The 18171-nt window shown below is 43.9% G+C and overlaps 1 protein-coding gene across 3 annotated transcripts in view; it reads right to left on the reverse strand.

Annotated features, from left to right (window-relative positions):
- Positions 1-11671: 11671 nt before the first annotated feature.
- Positions 11672-18171, reverse strand: part of CASS4 (Cas scaffold protein family member 4) — a 144377-nt gene continuing 137877 nt past the window's right edge. For all 3 annotated transcript variants that reach the window (XM_069651118.1, XM_069651117.1, XM_069651116.1), the window contains one exon: positions 11672-16365. In XM_069651118.1, the coding sequence (XP_069507219.1) occupies positions 15949-16365 (417 nt within the window). In that variant the 3' untranslated portion in view covers positions 11672-15948. The remainder of the gene's footprint in view (positions 16366-18171) is intronic.

The raw sequence follows: 18171 nt of genomic DNA on the forward strand, positions 1-18171 counted from the left end.
GAAGACATTTTGAAGCGTAATGGAAAACGTTAGTTTGCATGTCACGTCGAAGTTGGAATCGCTGTGTGCTATGTTTTAACTCTTAGCTCCCGAGAAGTGGTTACTGTCTTGTGGGTGTTTTACCTCTTGCTCATGAAGTCTTAGTGTGGTACTCTCACACCATTCTGGTGTACTGGTGGTTTTATGGTTTGTGTTTTGTGGTGAGGAAGGTATGTGTTGGATGCTTACCGCTGTTTGAGGCAGGGTGGTAGTTATGCCTTCGAGTCATGTAGTCTGATCTATGGCAAACATCCGTATTACTTTGATATTGATATTGATATTGATACTTTATTTCTATCGCGCCCGTACACAAGTGTTTCAGAGCGCGACAAGGCAAGGGAGGGGAACAGGGGGTAACAAAACAGCAATCTTACTAGGCCCAGTGACATTGAGAACGCACAAGTGCATGGGAGAGGGGGAGGGGAAAAGTGCATGGAAGGGGGGAGAAGTGGAAAGTGCGAAGGAGATACAGATAAAGAACAATAAATAAATAATAAAGGCAACAAACAGTGGTAGTGCAGCCAGCAATTTGAAAGTGCTAGGTTTAAGGCAGCAGACAGGGTAGGTCTGATAAGTGCAGGAAGAAAAAGGGGGGGCTCTATGGGTACAGATACAGACCCCAGTGTAAGGGGTGGCCCGGAGGCAGTGCGGGAGGGTGGCAGGGTGAGCAGGTACCCCGGCCCGGAGGACAGAGGGTGGCCAGGTGCACGGTGCCAAGAGAGAACAGATCAGCAGGGGAGAGGGGGAGCGAAGGCAGAAGAAAAGAGGAAGGTCTTGAGGTGGTTTCGGAACCGGAGATGGTTCTCCTTAAGTTTTAGAGTGGCAGGGAGGCTTTTCCATAGGGAGGCCCCAGCCAAAGACAGAGATCTACCCCAGCTCGTTTCTTTGAAAAAAAGACTGACCCTGAGGGAGTTAGAGGTAGAGGAGCGAAGAGCTCGAGAGGGGAGGTATTTGCGGAGGGATAGCTGAAGGTATTTTGGACCCAGGCCCCAGAAAGCCTTGTGGACAATGCAGAGGGTTTTGAATTTAATCCTTGCATCCACTGGGAGCCAATGGAGAGATTTCAGAGCAGGAGAGACACGATCCCAGGGCTTGAGGCCAAGGACAAGTCTCGCAGTCCTGTTCTGGATTAGTTGCAGAGGGCGGAGAGTAGAGGCAGGTAGATTTAGAAAGAGGCTGTTACAATAGTCCAACCTAGAGAGAACCAGAGCTTAGGATACCATGAGCTTCTGGGGGAAGGAGAGGAAAGGCAGAGTACCTGTGAGGAGGTCTAGAGAGGAAATTTGACTTTTTAGAGACCTCAGAGATGTGGGCAGAGAAGGAAAGGGTGGAGTCAAAGATGACCTCAAGGTTCTTAGCCTCGCAGGTGGGGGTAGGAGGAGGGCCAAGGGAAGCCGGCCAGGGAGTGAGGAGACAGGATGGTGAAGTTGTGCCGATGAGGAGGATCTCCGTCTTGCTGGCATTCAGACAAAGATCATTGGCGGCACACCAATCCTGAATGGCAGTTAGGCAATCAGAGATGAGAGGGGGAGAGGAGGTGGCAGAGGGCAGCCTGAAAATGAGTTGAGTGTCGTCAGCGTAGCACTGGAAATTTGAGCAGAAAATGGCAATGCAGTGGGTGAGAGTTGCCAGGTATTGTTTGAAAAGGCAGGGCGAGAGGTCAGGGAACAACACAAGTAGAGAGGAAGAGAGTTGATAGGAAGGACCCAAGTTGGACCTGGGAGGGTCGATCTGAGAGAATAGAGGTCAGCCAGGCCATCGCCTTGTCAGTGATACCCAACTTTAACTTTAAAAAAATATATATTTTAAAGGGCGAATCTCCCACATTTCACCTTTTGCTTATCACATTTAAAAAAACATAGGAGTTACCAGTTTAAAGTATTCCTAACGCCCCGTCCCCTTTTCTCTGTAGTTTGAGGCATTCTTTCCTATGGGGATGGACCAAAGAAATCGTGTCTTCTTTTTACTTGTATCCAGGTGTATTTGGGGCTATGGCCCACCCTAGGCTTTCTCCTCTCAGTCCTTTTAAGTTTTGCCCATTAGGTGGCACTTGTGCCCCCTATGAGCCAAAACGATTGAATAAGAGTACAGATGGGGAGAAATGGCACATGAGGAGGGACACAAAGCTTGCAGGTGGTGTTTGGTTATTTTTTATTACGTGCCTGTCAGTGTTTTTTCAAAGCAGTCTTCAGAGAGCTAATGACTCATTTGGAGCTGTGAACGCACAACGGGTTTAATAAAAATGTCAACCAGGCCTGCCTTCAGCCATTCTACTTATAAGGAACTTGTGTGTCCCACACTGAAGTTCTGTTAAAAACAAACATTGGCAGAGCCAACAGTTTGGCTTGCGTATAAATATAAGGCAATTGCTTTTTGCATGCCTACGCAAAAGCCCAAACTGTTGGCATTGCCAATGCTTGTTTTCTTCATGGTCTGTACGCATGAGGCGCTATGGGCTTTTCCCTCTCTTTTTTTTCTTGTCCTCTCCCCTTTTGCCTCCTCCTCTTACCCTGTTCCGAAAGAGGTCCCGCAGGGAGCTTCCCTGTCTCCCCTCCTCTTCAATATCTACCTAAGCCCACTTCCTGCACTCATCCGCTCTCACAACCTTATCTGCTTCAGTTATGCAGATGACACCCAGATCATTCTCAAGATCCCTAAGACGTCAGCCGCCCCCGCCCAGACCTCTCCTCCTGCCTTTATGAAATTAACCACTGGATGACGGCCAACCACCTCTTTCTCAACCCTTGCAAAACCGAAATACTAATATGCAGCAAATCCTCTCTCCTTTCCCAACCGATTCCCTGGCCACACTCCGTAGGACCCGCACCTGCAACATTCAGTTCTGTAAAAAATCTTAGATACACACTGGACGCAAATCTATCACTCTCCCACCACATCAATTCCGTGTCAATACCTACCTCTTTCACCTACACATCCTCAGGTGAATCTTCCTGTACTTCTCCTACCCACACTCTCTGCAATCTTTGCCATAATCCTCTCCCACAAAGACTATATGCATACTCCCTCTACTTAGGCAATCTGGCATAGCAGCTCAGGAAACTCCAAAGAATCCAAAACTCTGCTGCCTGTCTTCTCCTTTCCCTCTCACCACGAGAACATATTACGCCCGCACTTAGAGTACTACACTGGCTCCCTAACGGCCGAAAGACTACCTTAAAGCAATGCGCAACACTGGCTGTGCCCTCCATAACACCAGACCAGAATTCCTCCAGGATAATCTCACACGCCATCAACCCACCAGAAACCTCAGATCTGGTTCTGCTCTTCTCCTCGTTATCCCCCATTACAACTCCACCAGATCACCAGATTGGGAGGATCATCTTCCTCCGTCCAAGCCCCTTCCCTCAGGAACTCCCTTCCACTACACATCTGCCGCATTGACAACTATCTCTCCTTCAGAAAGGCCCTCAAAACTTGGCTATTCCCGACAGTAACCTGAAACCCTCTCCTCACCCCTGCTTCTATCATCACACCATCATTCCCACATCAAAACACCAACAGATCACGTGTACATTCTCCTACAGACGGATGCCAGCCGTTGTTGCGGCAGCCTGCCCTGCACACTCAACCCACACACCACATCAAATCACCAACAAGTCACGTGTGCATACACCAACAGGCGGATGCTGGCCGTTGTTGCTGCGGGCTCCCCGGAACACTCAACTCACACACCACTCAGTGTATTCCTGCACATAACAGCCCACCTGGCCTCCTTTCTCTCAGCCTGGTCCGCACATGCATTGTGTATATAGCTGCAGACAGACTGAGGGTATGCAGTATATTACTCAAGAAATGTCTTAAGATAGCCGCCCAGGGCATAAAAGAAGTACTGCGTTCTCCCATCTATTGCAACCCGCCTTGACCACACATCTAGAGGATCCATGTTGTTAGCCTCTCTACCATCAAAAGGTTTATTATGAGGATGGCTGATAAATGTACTTAGAAGATATGTGGAATTGGAATCGTAAAGTGCAGGATGATAGCCCACCTATTACGCTTAGAAGATGTAGAAGATGTATTAGGCCAGCATGTCTATTCCACATAGAGATAACACAGCCTTTGCAGATGACATCAGCACCCAATGACTTCAAAGACAAGGCTCCGTCCGAGCAGCAAGGTACGTCCGCACGCACACCTTCAGTGAACTTCAGTGAACTTCGGCCACAAGTATGGCCACCCAGAGCTCACAACACTTCTTTTCCATCAGAATGCAGAGACAACCTACAACAAAATTCGGTCTTGCTGGTCACTTAACAAGTCTATCTTGCTGTCACACATATACCTCCCACTCCGCACTCATCCATGTGTCTGACCTCATGGGTAGCTTTTTGGAGCCCGGCCAGCCCTCATAACACCTTATCTTGGCCTAACGCACACTCGCATTCTAGCCTTCTCACAATTTCCCACACCTTGTAATTCGGTCCCCCGAGGGCGTTCCCACCACAAGCGCGCTGAGGCCATATTAATGGGATAAAGGCGCTATACAAATGACTACTAGTACTACAATGGTTTCTTACTGTTGATCGAGTACGGGTGTGTCATGTGGCAATGGACGCCTTCGACAGAATATCTGAAAATGAACCCCAGCAGCTGAAACAGACAAAATGGGAAATACTTTGAAAATGTCATAGTTCGGACTCCAAATGCCAAATCTAGGATCTATTCAAGAAAGTGTGGATTGAGTTTAGAAGGTGGAATCTAGGAGCTGTAACCCCACTGCTCTGAGATCTTCATCATGTAATTGGTGGTGTCATGCAGCGATTGGATGAATGTTGAAAGCACATCGGCAAAGAGAAAGGGAATGGTTGGCTGGAAGGAGATATTCCTGTTAAATAAACTTTCAAGAAGAACTTTCAAGAAGGATAATTAAAAATCTCCTGCTGATTACATATGTATTACATCTTACTGGATCTTGTGAGTTGGCAGTTTGGCAAAGATCTAAAAGTCCTAAACAGGATAGAAAGTGACTATGACCCTGTTATCGCTTCGCTCGGGCCAATAAACGGGGGATATAGGCCATTAGCACCCCAGGTTGCCAAAGCGGTAACCCGGTGTGCTAAAAAAAAGGGTTGTAGGAAGGAAAATCCTTTCCCAAGATGGCCACCATGGCAAGGGAACGCGGGGCTCCCTACAGAGCCCAACTCCTCTTTCCATGTGGCCAGCGAGAGGCAAGGAGATGGAGCGAATGCGGCAGCATCGAAAAAAGCTAAGTATGGGGTGGAAGGAGAAATAAATATATAGAGTCACGGAGGGTAGAGGAAGATGGCGATGGGGGAGCCGACCGTCAGGCAACTTGGAACGCAGGCTTGTACCAGCGGTTCAAGCTCATCTTCCTAGCCATCTGATTGGCTGGCTACCCCCACCCGGGTGCTAATGTGAGCTAAAGTATGCCTGAAATGTACAGCGGGCACTAAAGGGCCCTGGGCATTCTAATATTCCATTTGATCTCTTTCTGAACCGCATGGACCCCTTGCTCACTGTGCTTAGAGAGTTACAGCTCCACCTCACTGATGAGGCCCAACAAGGCTGAAATACGTGTCTGGGGCTGTGGTTGGTACTCTTGTGCAGAGATCGGTAGAGGGGCTCCCAGACCTTTTTGTGTACTCTTTCTAAACAAATTCTTAAACTGTTGCCTATCTTAGCTGCTTTTTGGATAATATTAATCATGATGATCCTGTTCCTAAAAGCTGGTTATCTACTGAAACAGTGGCAGTGTTTAAGGAAGAGGAGCAAAATTGCCCAGCTAACTATCGCTCCATTTCCCTGATTGACTGTTTGGTTAAAGTCTATGGGGACATTCTGTTTAGTAGATTGGAAAGCTGGGTTGACGAGAGCAATTTGTTATCGGAGCTTCCGTTTAAAGAGGAAGAAGGGAACTACCAAGCAGCATTCCTTTAGTATCTGCATTATTTCAGAAACATTTTATTTAGAAAAATATGTTTTAGTGATTAGTGTGTGTGGATTTCAGGGTCACCTTGGATAGAGTTCATAGATCTAAGTTATGGACTGTCATGGGTTCTCTAGATATCCCCCAATATCTTCTTCTGGGAATTAGGTCACTGTACACAAATAATTCAGTGAGGGTTAGGTATGATCAAGGGAAGGGTGGTCAGACTCCTTTCAAGTTAATATAGGAGATCTTATTATTATTAGGGTGTTTATTGAGCGCGGACTTAGCTTCGGGAAACGACAGAGCACTTTGCAATCACAGTGAAGGAAGCAGAGAAACAATGATAACAGAGCTAACAGGGGAGGGTGGGCAGTTGGCAGCATGGAGGGCAAACAGTGGGGAGCATATCACTGAGTCTCAGGTAGGGTGGGGAGTGCATGGTGTGTGGACCCAGGTGTCAAGGAGGAGACATAACTTGAAGAGGAAGGTCTTGAGCTCTTTCCTGAACTGTAGAAGTGATGGGACAAGTCTGATGGTGACAGGGAAGAGGTTCCAGAGTATTGGAGCGTAGAAAAAGAAGGCCTGTCTTCTGGTTCTTCCCTTCCTGAACTGTCGTAAATCAAGTCTGCACATTTCATGCTTCTGGTGGATTGCAGGCCCCCGGAGATGCTGAGTTTCTCAATGAGGTAGCCTGGAGACTTCAGGATGATATGGCGCAAGCCTGGTGTCCCTGTTATTCTGGTTATACATAAATTCTCGGGCTACATTAATTGAAACAATGGAAATGATGCATCTGTTATTGCAAATAGGAAAGTCCGCATTTTATTTCATGCCAACGATGTTGGTCTTCTCTCTAAGACCTGCTTGGCAATAAGAGACAGCGTGTGTGCCCATGACATTACACAGATCTAAAAAGAAGATGACCCCATTGTACCATAAAAGATTTGAAATCTGTCACATGGAATATTTTCATTATTTAGGAATTAGGATGTCCACTAACAGGTAATGGATTATTCAGGAGAGGCGTACTTACTGGCTGTGAGATAAGGCAGAGGTCCGGTGCTACATTGTCTTTTATGAGGTCATATGGTGGCAATGTTTGTATCGAGGCACTTGATGTGGATAGAGCCCAAGCCTGTGCTGCCGTGGTTCATGGGGCAGAATTGTGGCGCCATACATCAATCAATGCTATTGAATCTTAGGAAAGAAGTTAAGACTCTTTTGTGTCTCCCAAAGACTGCCCTAATGAGCCCACTCTTGTTAGAAGTGGGGGTGCAACCAATTCGATATGAGGCTTGGAGAAAAGTACTTTGGGAACCTGGCAGCCGAAAGGAGGGTGTTCAATGGAAATTGATTTCTTTCGTTAATGCTCTTTTTTACAAGATGTAGGTTATTCGCATTCATGGAATAGTAATTCAGGATTTGAGGGCATTGGCTAATTTTTTGTCTCACCCTTCTTTAGATCCAACGTCGATTTAATTAACTGTTTTCAAACATTTTGAGACTGAGAGTCACACCTTTGCTGGATATGACGCCCTTGGACAAGGGCTCTGTATGTAAGGTTTAGGTGTAACATTTTGCCTCTTGCAAGTGTGACAGCTAAATGGAAAGATCAGTAATTGACACTTGTACTTTTTGTATCCCACCCCGAAGCAATCATACATTTTTATTTGTTTTATTCCTAATAGAATAATCAAAGAATACATCTCCTACTAGCATTTCTAATTGAGAACAAGTGATGTTCTCCCAACCAAACTCATTCTAGGCAATTCAAACGTTTTGCCCTTTTCTTAGTATGCTTCATCAATGCATCTTTCAGCCATAGCTCAGTCCCCGACGCCATCAAGGAAGTCTTGGTAACCACTCTTGTAAACAACCCTGGCTTGAATTCTAAGGAACCTAGCAACCTGCGTCCTATTACCATCACCCCCTTTCTTTTAAAGAGCATGGACAAAGTATCCACCAACCAGCTACAGCAACACCTAGAAAGCTCGGGCATTCTCCATCCAAGACAATCAGGCTTTCGGGAAAACCATGGGACATAAAGCGCCTTGCTGGACCTCCAAATGCACGTGCTGGACACCCTGGACAGAAGCGGGTCGGCTGCTGATATTATTAAACCTGTCAGCAGCTTTCGACTTGCTAGATCACTAGTACCTATTGGAGACACTAGCAACCACAGGAAATTGCTCAAAGGATGCCAAGGACTGGATCTGTTTTTTCTTGGACAACAGGAAGTCCAGGATGTGTTGGGGTAATGTCACTACAGGGCTGGGGTAAATACACTGTGGGGTCCCGCAGGGTGCATGTCTGTCCCCAGCCCTGTTTAACATATACATCGAGCCTCTCTGCAACCAGCTAACTAACATGGGGATACAGTTTGCAAACTACGTAGACGGTTTTCAACTCCTGATGGAGTTATGTGGCAACTACATCAAAGACTCAGACAGGCTAGTCTACATATACGAGTCGGTTAAGCACTGAATGTCCAAAAATTGGATGTGCTTAAACAGTGCTAAAACTGAGCTCATGGCCCTCGGATCCATGAATGCCATGACAAAATTAGATCCGGAATACATAAGGCTAAATATTGAAGGAAGTTGTATCCCAGTGGTAGACAAGGTGAAGACCCTTGGCGTCTTCTCAGAAGCCTCCCTTGGAGCAGAAGCACATGTGGGCAGGGTTGTTAAAAGCTCTCAGTACCACTTAAGGGTGCTGAGACACATCAAACCATTTATGTCACCTAAGAACTGCGATACTTTGGTTTGTGCCATTATTATGCCTCGACTCGATTACTGCAATGCCTTCCAGATTGGTGCTAATAAAGACTGCATAAACAGGCTCCAAGTGATTAAAAATGAGGCAGTCAGAATTGTGTGTGGTACCCGAGAAGAGAACACATCTCAAGTGCCAGGAGAGAATTAGACTGGCTGCCAGTGGCTGTAAAAATATGCTTCAAAGTGATCTGTCTGACCCACAAATGCCTTTATGGCAATGCACCTTCCTACCTCAGAGATAGTCTGAAACTATATGAACCATCCAGACCACAACACTCAAGCAACACGCAGTGCTTAGTTAACCCAAGAACTAAATGAGTGAGAGGTAATGGGTGGTCCTTTCCAGCCCAGGCAGGCCAGGCGTGGAACCCCTTGCTGTGAGAAACCAAAGGGTGTCTCACCCACTAGTCCCCCAGGATTTCTCTCTCAGGTGGCCAGGGCATGGCCAACGTCTTTAATCCAGACCCTGGGGGTGGACCAATGCGGGAGGATCACCTGGGTGAGGGTCTCCGGGAGTGGGGGTGAGACGACCAATGGGGAGAGGCAGTACTCCCCCCTTTTCCATTCCCATGACCCATCCTATTTTTTAGGATTCTCTGACATCCCAACTACCCCCCATTTCTGCACAAACACTGGGCCCAGGAAGAGGGAAACTGAGAGTGAAGAGGCTAAACCTTACACATTACATTGGACAACTCCTGCTAATTGGGCAGGCAAATGACTTTTAATCACATATATCTGATACCCATTAGCTCTCCCCACATGGATAAAAGGCGGAACATAGAGACTCACTCTGAGCAAGGTGAAGCACGAGAAGGAGTAGATCTTCCGGGGCAAAGGCAAACCTACTGGAGCAGAGTGTCAGATCGAGGGACTAGAGCCAAGGGTAAAGAAAACCTGAAGTTCCCTGCAGGTGGTTGTTGCTGCCAGGAGGACGAGAAGGAGACAAAGAGAAAGCCAAATCACACACCATAAGATTGCATTGTGTTTCAAGGGCACCAGCGACCCTCCCGGGTGAACGACAGAGTTGGTGAGGCGAGGCCAAGCCCATGGTATTAACCTCACTCATGAATTAAAAACTGTAAACACAAGAAAGTATTGCACATAGCCGGTGAGTTGGCAAGCAACATGAAAGACCAGTGTGTGCTAAGGAGGGATTGAGGTTGCAACAATATCACAATTGAAGGATGCACGCATGTGGATGAGACGTGAAGGAAGGCAGACCTGTCGTGATCACTTGTGAAGTCTGCGATACAGAGTAGCGGAATGGTCCGGCAAAAGGAAGTAGCCCATTCGAAAGTCCCAGCGAGAGGTGAAATGTTTTTGTTATAAAACAACCAGGTGAATGAACTCTAAAAAGCATAATGGTGAAAATTAATTATGGCAAAAGGCGAAGTGAAATGCAGAATGTTGAACGTTTGTGCTTACGATACTGAACTAAGCAGACCAAGATACACTGGGGCAAATAACAAAAGAGTGTGAGCTGAAGGAAAAGTCGAAGTGGTCCTGCGGAGGTCTATAGTAAAAGCCTTGCACATTCGAAAGTCTTCGACATCAGGAAAAGGTCTGAGACTGACTGATGGAGACCGGAAGTGTGATAAGTTAGGGGAAGGGAACCTCTGCTAGTACTGTGATTGCGAGGTCCGAGCCCGACTGAGGGAGATCTACGTGGAATCATATACTTTGTGGTTGAAAGGTCTGAGCCTGACCGAGGGAGACCTGTGTGAACGTTTTGCTTTAAACTTTGGTTTTGAGAGGTCCGATTCCGACCGGGGGAGACCTGCATGAACGTTTGTTAAATTGTGAAAGAACTTTGGTGAACTGCAAATCCATTGACTTTAAAGTCGAAGGCCAAGCGGGCCTCGATCCACGTTTTGAACTGCTTCTTGATAACCTGAGCCAGAGCGTGTCATCCTGTCTACGCGGGCTGCCTTTCTACATGCTGTCCAACATGGGGAGGAGAGCTGACACAGCCACTTTGATTTGTTATGTTATAGCACTGATTTTCCTTTGCATACACAACTCCCTTTACACACCTTCTGTATAAGAGTTAGGACAGGCATTATGTTTTGTTAGTATAGGTCATTTTGATTTGACAGAGACAGACTTGGACTGTTTTCTTTATTATTTTCTGATCGAGACTACTCCCATCGTAGCTCTAGGGCAGAATAGGAATTTTTCTAAATTCCGAAAACTGAATAAAGGTTTTGAAATTGTACCTCTTGTGTCAGTGTCATGCTTGTGATACCATGCCTCCCTTATAGGTCTACATCAGGAAAAATGCTGGCTGGCTTTCCGAAAGTGCCTGAAATGCTTCTATTTGACTAATAGCCCCAAGTTCTATTCTATGTAATGTCCTATTTCTTGAAACGCCTTGTGTTGATGTGCGCCTTGATGCCTGCGGGCGATGACACGTAATAGACAAATAATTAAATAATAAATAAATAAGAACAAAATATTAGGTTGCTGGGAAAATGTATCCTTTTGTAAATTGTCATTTAGACAAGATGTGGTAATGTCATATCTAAAGTTCTTAGATTGTGCTTGGTACAAACGCAAATCCCACATGAAATTGATTTAATAACAACAGTATGTATCTAATGGTAATTTAAAACATATCTAATTTAGAAATGGATTCTGTTTTAATGTTTTAAAAGTGTATATTTGTATTTTGATCATTATATATTGTTATCGTGTTTTATGTTGTTGCTATTACAGATATGTATTGTTGTTCGGATAAAGTATTGTACTTATATTGTTGACTATGTGCAAAGAGGCTAAGCCTCAACACTGAATGTAAGGTCCTGGGGCCTGACCACATTTAGCCTGGGTCTCCCCCTGGAGTCAAATGGGGAAGAAATTCACAATTTGGTTGATGTCCAACTTAACGTGTCAGAATTCATAGCGGACTCAGACAGAAAAACTTCTTGATTTACAACCAATGATCTGACAAAACACCTTTTTAATCGTTTTTAAATATTGCACAATATGATATCAAAACATAGCTCTTCACTTCTTCAGGTCAGTTGGATGAGTGGTGAGCAGGGTCAGGAGGTCATTAGGACTTTTTGGTAATGTGTACAAAAAAAGGATTACAGATTCACAACAGTACGATGCATCCTTTCATTTAGACCGAAAGATGTCTGTCGGCCCTTAATTTGCCAAAACTGTAAATAAATATCGAGATAACATTTTTAAAACATGTTGTGTAAAAATAGGGATTTAGAATAAGAATAATTTTATTTAAAAAATGTGAACATGAGACCAGGTTAAATCTTCTGAATGAAAAACAATGACAACCATTTGTAATCAAGGAACTATAGTTGAATGAAAAAGGTCTATCATTTAAGAATTGCACACATATGAGAATACAGATCCCAAATTACATCAATTTTTCTGTCTTCAAATAATCGAGTTTTCCTGATGTATTAGCTCTTATGGGAATTTACGATACATTGAGGCCAAAACACATTTACTGCAATATCCATATATTGCATTTATGAGCCTTTATCAGTCATATACATAAATCTCATGTAATGTTGTATTTATTATTACTATAATACTATTTGTTTCGAAAAAATAAATTACAATCAAACTTTAACACAAAGAATTATTAACAATACATAGAATAGCTTCAACAGAACTGTGATGTGATAATTATTATTGCATTTACAAAAAGTGCATTTAAACAAAAATTAAAACATTAAAAGTAAAAAGGACAAAAAGTCGGCATCTTAAAAAGTCACTGCATTTCACATATTTTTCCTAATCTAGGCATAAGCTCTGCCTTAAAACGTCATGACATTTTTCAGAAAACTTTTTGAATTTCAAATATTGCTTCTTATAGAAGTTACGTTGATGGGCCAGATATTTTGTAGGAATACATACTTAGTTTAACTAGGGCAATATTTTCATAAATGTCTGCATGTGCGAATAGCACCAACGAGACATATTTAGCATGCACATATTTTTCTTTATGTACTTTGCTATTTTAGCACCATATAAAAATAAAATATTAATATCATTTAAGACTTTCCAGTTTTTGTTACATTCCTTGCTTACATAGATTTTTCGGAATTGATATGTTGTTAATATTCTTCTCCACGAATACATGCCTATTTTTAGATCGTCACATACATATCCCTTTAAGTCCTGTACTTCACAGTCGAGTGGAAGGGAGCATTGGGAAGACATAATAGCCATTGGAAATGTATAGAGTTTTTTATGTAAGCTCTTATAATATTTGAAATAAAAGTGGCTCCTCTCATTGCACCTAACCGCGTGCTGCTATTTAAATGATCAAGTATGGTTTTGCTGCCTATGTTGCCAAATTACAGATCAATGGAAAATACCTTCTCTTCCCAATAGAAATAAAAATAATTCTATAAATAGATTCCATGCATTTTGTTTAAATATTCAAACAAAGTGATTAAGGTAAAAAGGCATTCACATAATGGAAAAAGTATTAATCCTTTCCAGCTAGCAGGAGTTGTTACTGTTGTTGCTGTTGTACTGTTGTTGCTGTTACTTGGTATTCCATAAGCCATGTCAGAAGGTGTCATATGTGCGATAGCTGCACACATGATCACGTCCACATTGGTAGCAATAATAACGTATCAAGTGGCCCTTCGAGAATTATTAAAGCAACTCCTTTTGACCTGGTAACACCTGTAGGCCAAGCAATGGAATCAACGCTACATGTACAAATGGCATAGCGTGAAGGTCACTAACATAATTCCAGCTCAGTGTTTAAACTCCCATACGCCACAGGCAGGGGTCAAACTGTACCCAAGTCAAGAAAGAATAAACTGAGATAGTGTGAAGACCAGTTGTGCTCTTCATGAGGCACCAAGAGCCCATTCAGCTATCCAAACAATGAATGAATGTACCTACATTGGGAGACAACATATATTGTATTAAAATGATTTAAGAAAATGAGACATCACGCAGAAAAATAGCACTCATCCTCAAATCTTTGTATTCAAAATGGCTTCCTTCACTTTATCATTAAACCTGTGCTTTGTGAAGTGGTATTATCAAGTAACATTTGATTAATAGAGTAAACTGTGTAGTTAGTTGTGGGCATGAAGCTTTTGCCATCTGAGCATTTAGTGTTTCATGCTTGAACTATCTACACTCACTCGTGACTGACGCAACGACAGTCTTTAGTGTGTCCCTCATCATGGATGTAGGTAGGACTTCGCTTCTGCTTGTGCCAAAGGAGGAATATCTGGGATTATCACACTGACCTGTTACGGGACCCATAAAAAGTCAGATGGGAAGAAGGGAGTACACAGGGGGGACACAACTTACACTACAACTCTATCAGACACAGTGTTTTATGCATTGCATTACTACTAACTGAATGTCACACCTCGTACCGTTTACGCAAAAAGTAGCGTTTAGGGACAAGAACAACCAAAATAATATATTCCTCATTACAACTGCAAAATGCAAACTATATCTTCAATTCTGGTCCAAACTAAAGAGTGGTTGTTCCATCTCAGGATCATATTGGCTTGGCATGTAATTTCCATACATTTAAATAGATAACATGTTTACAATCACTGAATCCACAGGCTTTAGACAACTATGAAACATAATATTCAGACGCCTTATATTATATTACATTCCACTTACATCTCACAGAAGCTTGGCATCTACCGTCTTTCGTGTGCTTTTCATTTGTAACGTCATTAAGGAGTCAATTGGCCCGTTTCTCGAAGGTTTGCTTTAGCGCAAATCAGGAGATGCCCTGGTCATCTCAGATTTGCTCTTATGCCCCTTTCACTAAGCCCACCAATGGAGCAAATCTGGAGCATCCGGGAGCATTTCTGAGGTATTCTTTGAGGACATCTTTGTGGCTCGCATTTGCACATGAGCATCTGAAAGATGTCTCCAGTAAGGCTTTGTGAATTAGGGAGGCTCACGGCATCTCTTTATTTGCTGCAGTGCAAATCTTTGGGAATCGGGACCGTTATACAAACCTGATTTCTTCCAATATAAAGGGATGTAAATATGACATTGTGGACGTACCCTTAATCACAAGTTACAGTCGCAGTGCACTGTGACCGACTCAGTAATGCATCCCATCATTGTGGTGACTGAGTTTGGGCATCAATGACTACAGACACATTTGGCCAAACGAAATTGACGGGAACAGCAGTCAACTTGCAGCTACTAAGATTTCCTGACAGGTGGTGGCCTCCAAAAGGCCTGTACCAGTGGATAAGAGAAGGGAGGATCCTAACACGCGACTGACTCTGCGCCACCTCTGCCAATCTTTAAGAGACAAGTCACTGTTAGAAATCAGTCCATTTCCCTATTTGTAGGTTCAACACTCTTTGGGTCACTTTGGTTTTGCCATTGTAGTGGCCTCACCACAATTTTTGGTATATTTTGAACACATTGAAGTTACCAGACTTGGTGATCTTTGGCGCTTATGATATTAATGCTGGGTTCAAACTTGGTCTGTATTAGTCAGGATCAAACACTGTACTTGAGCCTGCACCTCCAGCATCCTCTAACAAGTACAGAAACCTGTAGCAGCCAGGGTGTAATGGAAGAAGATGGAAGGGTTGGTGGTGAGCCACATGACTGTGCCGCCAAACTGCAGGATAAAAATAGGCCATGGCAGCACAAGGAGGGAAGCGAAAACAGCACATTAGAGAAGTAGTAAACTGGTAACTTACTAGACGTTCAGTCACCCTGTGAGGGTAAAAAACACAGCTGCGACAGCAATGACAAAAGAACTGACACATCAAAACAAAACAAATTGCATATATTTACATTTCTTTCGAGTCCCAAAGACGTGGATGTTTATATTTTTGGACCATAATTTAAAAAACGCGATGTTTGCTAGATTCAGGACCACCCAAACGTGTTCATGCGTAAGAAAAAAGAGCACGATGACCAGACTGAATTGTATTGTATGAGGGGCATAGTGTGGTGCCCTGCGGTGGAGTGGGCCCCCACATTTTAGGGATCAGCGTCCAGCTCACAGCAATTGTTTGTCTCGGGGTTGTTATATGATTCTTTGTGTCTCCTCACCAAATTCCACGATTCAGTGTATGCAGGATAGCAAGGAGTGGACTATGCTTAGTGCACCGGGCAAGCACTGTAAGAGGAAAGGAAGAGGCTTGGCGTTCCGTGGGAAGCAACCGACACAGTCTGCCGATAATAGTTTCTTCACAAGAACCGAAAGGAAACAGAGGCCCAGCATTAGTCCAAAGATGCTCGGAACTGCTGTGTTTCCTGGGCCAGCTGGTTGGCCTGCTCCTTGAGGTCCTGCAGAGCGGCTGGGTTTGGGTACTGTATGGCAGCTGTCTTGGTGGCCACAGCTAAGTTCTTCAACAAGGTGCAGAGCTGGCTGCTCCGGCATAGGATGTCATTGCGGGCATCGTTTTCCTGTACCTGCCGGCAAAGGTTGTCCACCAGTTTCTGCCCAACCATAATAATGAGTTTGCTGTGACCGATGAAGACTTCGGGAGGCTGGTTATTACCCAGGCTGTTGTTAAACACAGAGGTGGCCTTCTGGAGGGCTCCGAAATACAACCGGCAATGTTCTGACAAAACACCCTTGTTGTTTGTGGAGTCTGGTGTGCGCTGGTTACTGTTCCTATATGAAGGTTTTGAAGCCTAGGGAATAAAACAGAGATCAATAAATCAATTACAAAGGTCCTTGATGAGATGGAATACTCTAAAATAAAGAAAAGTTATATATAGACTGTATAAATACAATGAATACATTCGTAAATGCAGCATCATTTAAGAGTAAATAAAATTTAAAAAACCACGTGCCCAGAGTATCTGTGGTTCTTGTATGGAAGCTTTGATGTGTTATGTTATGTTTAGCAGCATATTGCTAGGGGTTTCAAGCGCTGTGGGGTGAGTGGACCTTTGGTCGACTGTAGTCTGAACAGTCATGAAAAAAGACCATTATATTGCATGGTAATAGTATGCATAAATCAAGTGATTGTTCAGTTGTGAGCAGCGATAACTAGTGTAGTAACATTATGATAGTTGTCGTATGTTGAGTGTTCAGTTGCAGGGTGGATTGCTATGTCAGTGACTATGTGACTGCTGCAGCACATTTTTCGTGGGAATTAGCTATCATCTGTTGGGTGCAGCCCTTAAGGGGCTTGTATAAATCGGTCTATCAAGGGCAACTGTCTACAGTTTAGGGCTCTGCTAAATATTTACATTCAGAAGTCATTCACAATGGATAGACTGTAATCACATGCAAATTTGTCAGATATGTCAAAGAGGCATTCAATGCATGTATGAAAACCATCAGATAAACCACAGAGACATGCGACAGTTTCACCTGGTAAATACTTCATGTACCCCGAAGGATGGGAAACATCATTAGTTTAAAAATCTTTGCCACAAAATACCTATCTCCAAATACGTTCCTACAATTTAAAGCTCTTAAATGTTTAGCAGAATGTTATCATGACAGGAGCAAAATCGGTGAAAAAAACAACACTGCCACCCCCAATAAGAGGATGTGTAGTCACCCTAGTTAAATAGATTGACACTAGGATTTAGCTTTGCCTGTCAACCTCAAGACTTTACACCCTAAGTATGCTTGCTTAAACGCGTTCATATATGAAGCACACCCACTTGTATCTTGTATAGTCACATAAATCGTCAAAGTTAATGTGTGCCCAATAGGGCCTCTAAAGTGACAGTATCAGGTTTGAATTCAAAATTACTACCTCCAAGCCCAGTATCATTCCGTCTAAACTAAGGTTTCTCCGGGTTGGCAGATGCCGCCCTGCCCCAAACAAGTGTTAATAGTAAGCACAATGAACCAGTGAGTGAAGCCTTGAGGATTAATGTGGCCTCTCGCACACACATGCACGCGCGCGCGCACACACACACACTGGCGCACGCGCGCACCCACACACCCCCGAGATTGAGGCGCAAGATGCGCCCACCAATGAATAGGCAGGATTTGAGTATATCACCGGAGTAGTTGGAGGCCTGCAGTGTGTGTGTGTGCGCGTGTGGTTGTGTGTAAGAAGCTGTTCGAACAAGAGGATGAAAGATGCAGATTTAGAACATTCGCCAAAGAGTCACGATTTCTCAAAGGGGTTACTCTGATTCTGTAATTCCACAAGCCAATGAGCAACTTTAATTACCAGAAAATCAATGCTAAACTCAGAATGAAATCACTATGCAGTGGCAGACTGCATATTAACATTCGACACAATGGGTCTGATTCACAAAGCGCTTTTCAGTGGGATTTTCCCATTGAAAAACGCTTTATGAAGCAGGCCCTATAGGTTTTTGCAGTTAATGCATTATGAAAAAAAAGTGCACCGTATTTGGGATCTACACAGTTGCAGACAGATATTGTGAGAAGGCAGCGACAGGCAACCGTAGGAAGCCAGGACGCCGGCCAAAGCCGAGGAAACCTGTGGAGCCCCCAGGACAGGT

Source organism: Ambystoma mexicanum, chromosome 3p (genome assembly GCF_040938575.1).
Source record: "Ambystoma mexicanum isolate Mex_15411 chromosome 3p, UKY_AmexF1_1, whole genome shotgun sequence".
Lineage (NCBI taxonomy): Eukaryota > Metazoa > Chordata > Amphibia > Caudata > Ambystomatidae > Ambystoma > Ambystoma mexicanum.